At 42.1% G+C, this 5337-nt stretch overlaps 1 protein-coding gene across 1 annotated transcript in view; it reads right to left on the minus strand.

The window, feature by feature from the left end:
* Positions 1-5060, minus strand: part of LOC311138296 (dedicator of cytokinesis protein 3-like) — a gene marked incomplete at both ends in the record, with an annotated part of 83865 nt that extends 78805 nt beyond the window's left edge. Inside the window, one exon of the mRNA XM_084172975.1 lies at positions 4974-5060. Coding sequence (XP_084029101.1) covers positions 4974-5060 — 87 coding nt within the window. The remainder of the gene's footprint in view (positions 1-4973) is intronic.
* Positions 5061-5337: the final 277 nt, after the last annotated feature.

Raw genomic sequence — 5337 nt, forward strand, 5'->3', positions numbered from 1 at the left:
AATTTTCCGACGACACAACAGTGGTAGGCCTGATCACCGACAACGATGAGACAGCCTATAGGGAGGAGATCAGAGACCTGGCCGTGTGGTGCCAGGATAACAACCTCTCCCTCAATGTGACCAAGACAAAGGAGATGATTGTGGACTACAGGAAAAAAAAGAGGACTGAGCACGCCCCCATTATCATCAACCGTGCTGTGTTGGAGCTGGTTGAGAGCTTCAAGTTCCTAAGTGTCCACATCACCAACAAACTATCACGGTCCAAACACACCAAGACAGTCGTGAAGAGGGCATGACAAAGCCTATTCCCCCTCAGGAGACTGAAAAGATTTGGCATTGGTCCTCAGATCCTCAAAAAGTTATACAGCTGCACCACTGAGAGCATCCTGACTGGTTGCATCACTGCCTGGTATTGCAACTGCTCTGCCTCCAACCGCGAGGCACTACAGAGGGTAGTGTGTACGGCCCATTACATCACTGGGGCCAAGCTTCCTTCCATCCAGGACCTCTATACCAGGCGGTGTCAGAGGAAGGCCCTAAAAATTGTCAAAGACTCCAGCCACCCTAGTCATAGATTGTTCTCTCTGCTACCGCACGGAAAGCGGTACCGGAGCGCCAAGTCTAGGTCCAAAAGGCTTCTTAACAGCTTCTACCCCCAAGCCATAAGACTCCTGAACAGCTAATCATGGCTACCCGGACTATTTGCACTGCCCCCCCACCCCACCCTTTTACGCTGCTGCTACTCTGTTAATTATTTATGCATAGTCACTTTAACTCTACCCACATGTACATATTACTTCAAATACCTCAACTAGCCGGTGCCCCCGCACATTGACTCTGCACCGGTACCCCCTGTATATAGCCTCCCTACTGTCACTTTATTTTACTTCTGCTCTTTTTTTTATTTTTTTTTCTATTTGCATTGTCCCCCCACCTGTTGTATGCGGCGCATATGACAAATACAATTTGATTTGATTTGATTTTGAATGTTGTATTCGGCGCATATGACAAATACAATTTGATTTGATTTGATTTTGAATTAAGTGTCTGGTGGAAAGCAGACTGAACCAGGTTTTCCCCTAGGATTTTGCCTGTGCTTAGCTCCCTTCTGAAAAACTCCCCACTCCTTAACGATTACAAGCATACCCATAACATGATGCAGCCACCACTATGCTTGAAAATATGGAGAGTGGGACTCAGTAATGTGTTGTATTGGATTTGGGCCAAACATAACACTTTGTGTTCAGGACAAAAAGTTAATTGCTTTTCTACATGTTTTGCAGTGTTACTTTAGTTCCTTGTTGCAAACAGGATGTATGTTTTGGAATATTTTATTCTCTACAGACTTCCTTCTTTTCACTCTGTCAATTAGGTTAGTATTGTGAAATAGCTACAATGTTGTTGATCCATCTTCAGTTTTCTCCTATTTTAAAGTCACCATTGATGTCATGGTGAAATCCCTGAGCAGTTTCCTTCCTCTCCGGCAACTGAGTTAGGAAGGGCGCCTGTATCTTTGTAGTGACTAGGTGTATTGATACACCATCGAAAGTGTAATTAATAACTTCACCATGCTCAAAAGGATAGTCAATGTCTGCTTTTTACATTTTTACCCATCTACTAATAGTTGCCCTACTTTGCGAGGCATTGGAATACCTCCCTCATCTTTGTGGTTGAGTCTGTGTTTGAAATTCACTGCTCGACTGAGGGACCTTACAGATAATTGTATGTGTGGGGTACAGAGATGAGGTAGTCATTCAAAAAAGCATGTTGAACACTATTATTGCACACAGAGTGAGTCCATGCAACTTATTATGTGACTTGTTAAGCAAATCTGTACTCCTGAACTTATTTAGGCTTGCCATAACAAAGGGGTTGAATACTTATTGACTGAAGACATTTCAGCTTTCCATTTGTAATTAATTTGTAACAAAACATTACATTTACATTTTAGTCATTTAGCAGACGCTCTTATCCAGAGCGTGCATACATTATTTTTCATACTGGCCCCCTGTGGGAATGATTCCACTTTTACGTTATGGTGTGTTGTGTGTAGGCCAGTGACAAATAATATACATATAATCAATTTTAAATTCAGGCTGTAACACATCAAAATGTGGAAAAAGTAATGGGGTGTTAATACTTTCTGAAAGCACACTAGGTATCTTTTATATTAGCAGGATAGTCCATTTAGCGAACTAAAAAAAAAAAAAAAAAAAAGTACTTAATAAAACATAACATAACATAATACATCATAACTAATATAAACACGTTACAGTTACACAAATAGATTCACATGACATTAACAAAGCTTGGCAGCTGTTCTATATTCTAACGGATTCCATCCATTCCTGCTGTTTGTTACTGTGTCTGTATCAGTCTACTAATCCTATAATATACCAGAATCATCGTTAGAGGAGACGGCTGGCCCACTTTCCACTACTGGGTTTACCTTGAAGCTTTATGAAAGACAGAGAGGCAGCCATTGAAGCAGAGAGAGCGAGAAACGCGGGGCCAGGTCTCTGCCTTTATTTACATGTTATACATGTGTTGCTGTAGCTAGGTTTCCATCCAGTTGGCGACAGATTTTCATGCAAATATTCTAAAATCAGCATAAAAACAATATGCAAATTTTTATGGAAATATGATTATTATTATGGAATGGCAACCAATCATCTATTATCATGTCAACAGAATAAAACCCTGGATATTTATTGGAAAGGAGCATTAAGCTCATCCCCGTGCACTTTCACCACCCTGTGAAGTTCATCATAACTTATTTCATCCGTAGGCTAATAAACTGCATGGTTTCCTGAGTCTTAGTGGGAGGACAACACAACATGGCATCGCGTGACTCCAAGTTTACTTTGATATGATGGTTACTGTATAAATATTTGCGCATAAAAGCGTTTCACAGGCATTTCTCGCATTATTAATTTTACCGACACAAAAAAAAATCCCACCTTGTCTAGCGTATTTTGTTTTGTCGACATTTGGAAAAGTTTAAGAAACATTTTCTGTTTCCATCAGGCCTGTCATGACATTTCGTTTCTGACATGTACTTTACTCACATTAAAAAGGTTGGATGGAAACCTGGTTTATGAGAGAGAGAAGGACAGAGAGAGAGAGCGAGAGAGACAGAGAGAGACAGAGACAGAGACAGAGACAGAGACAGAGACAGAGACAGAGACAGAGAGAGAGAGAGAGAGAGAAGGACAGAGAGAGAGAGAGAGAGAGACAGAGAGAGACAGAGAGACAGAGACAGAGACAGAGAGAGAATGACAGAGACAGAGAGAGAGAGAGAGAGAGAGAGAGAGAGAGAGAGAGAGAGAGAGTGACGCAGGCTGGGTCTCTGCCTTATAAACACAATAAATGTGTTACTATGAGAGAGAAAGAGAGAGAGAGAGAGAGAGAGAGAGAGAAGAGAGAGACTAGCGGGAGAAAGAGAGAGAGAGAAAGTAGACATGGAGAAAGAGAGAGAACGAGAGCAGAGATAAACTAGAGAAAGAGTAGAGAGAGAGAGAGATACATAAATACATGTGTTATTATGTGTTCAGTGTTATTAGCATATTCAGTTGCTGTACTATACGGTGGTGAGAAGCACAGGGCCACAGACCTAGTGTTCCTTTAACTTAATCAACATTACTATTCCTGAGAGGGTATATCACATTTTAGTGTTCATTTTAGTTCTCACATTTTAGTGTTCGTAAATGATTTGTTCTGAGTGCAGATTATTTATGTTTTACTTTGAAAATTGACAGATGAAGGAGAGCAGTGTCGGGCTCCAGGGCTGAATCCCAAACCTTGCTTTAGTTTCTATTGTCTATAAAAGCAGGGCTAACTCAACAAGGTACGCTCTAACATCCACTAAGTATGCCAAATTGAACATGAATAAATGCCTCACAGAAAGACACGTTGCTGCTCACTTCATGGCATGGGACACAGAATAAACCCTCTCTCCATATATCCATACTGGGATCTTAGAACTGCAGGTTGTATTGTATTGCAGTCTTGCAGCAGATGTTTTGATGCCCCTGAAATATTTTATTTTAAGGCCTTTCACCATTTTACATCACACATGTAGGAGAGCAGAGAGAAATAGACAGGGAGATAGGGGGAGAGAGAGAAAGAGAATGTGACAACCTGTTTGTGACTGTGACAGTAAAGTGTTGTTTTGTCCTATGGGGTACTGTATGACAGGTTAGCAGACTGCCAGTGTCACACTCACATGCCCTACCACACAGAGCTATCAAACCTTTACACTTACTGTGAAGATAGGGTCAAGAGTTTTTTTTTCTGTTTGGGCAACTAAAGTAGTGCAGAATTGAAATATAGTGTGCAACTCTTCCTTTGGTTGGTACACTTAGAAAAAAAGGTGCTATCTAGAACCTAAAAGGGATCTTCGGCTGTCACCATAGAAGAACCCTTTGAATAACCCTTTTTGGTTCCAGGTAGAACCCTCTGTGGAAAGGGTTCTACCTGGAACCAAAAATGGTTCTCCTATGGCTACAGCGGAAGAACCCTTTTGGAACATTTTTTTCTAAGATTGTACATGTGTTTGTCTGCTTACTCAGAACTCTTCCTTCCTCTCTCTCTCTCTCTCTCTCTCTCTCTCTCTCTCTCTCTCTCTCTCCTTTCCCACAGTGATCTGTACATTCCGAGGGACGGTGACCCACGGTCTGGCTCTGGAGATAGGAGAGACTGTCCAGATACTGGAGAAATGTCTAGGTGAGTTACACTCTAACAATACACAATAACATCTGTACATATCTACTTCCTGCTAGGTAGGTTTACAGTACCTTAGTTTCTCTCTACAGTCACAGAATGAGAGAAGCAGAGGTCTCTATTACCTGTGTGTGTGTGTGTGTGTGTGTGTGTGTGTGTGTGTGTGTGTGTGTGAGAGAGTAGTTCAGTGCACCCATCGATTTTTTCGAGTAAAAAAAAAAAGTGTCTATCACTGAGATTGAACAGGTGACCCTCAGAACCGGAGCTCGCGGCTTCCGCCCTTCCGCCATCCCTGTCCCCAACACCCAGGCCTTCTTGATGGTAATAGCGCTCACCATTGCCCCCTAGTGGCCGGTTTTGAAGGTATCTCCCGACATCCTCGGGACATGGATGGACGTCCAATTTTGAAGTGAATCCTGAGCTACCTGCCTGCGACTTCACAGCCCTGTTGATGTAATGGATCTCTCAGCTATAGAACCGCGTAGAACCGCAGGGCCAAAGAGTGTAATTGAACCTCAAGTCAGAGCAGAATCGGCAGCAGCAACACACAGTCAATTCGGAATTCAAAATACGTCTGTTAATTGCTCCACCTTGCATCACCTTCTGGAATTTCCA

This window comes from Coregonus lavaretus, assembly GCF_964263955.1.
Source record: "Coregonus lavaretus genome assembly, chromosome: 12".
Taxonomy (NCBI): domain Eukaryota; kingdom Metazoa; phylum Chordata; class Actinopteri; order Salmoniformes; family Salmonidae; genus Coregonus; species Coregonus lavaretus.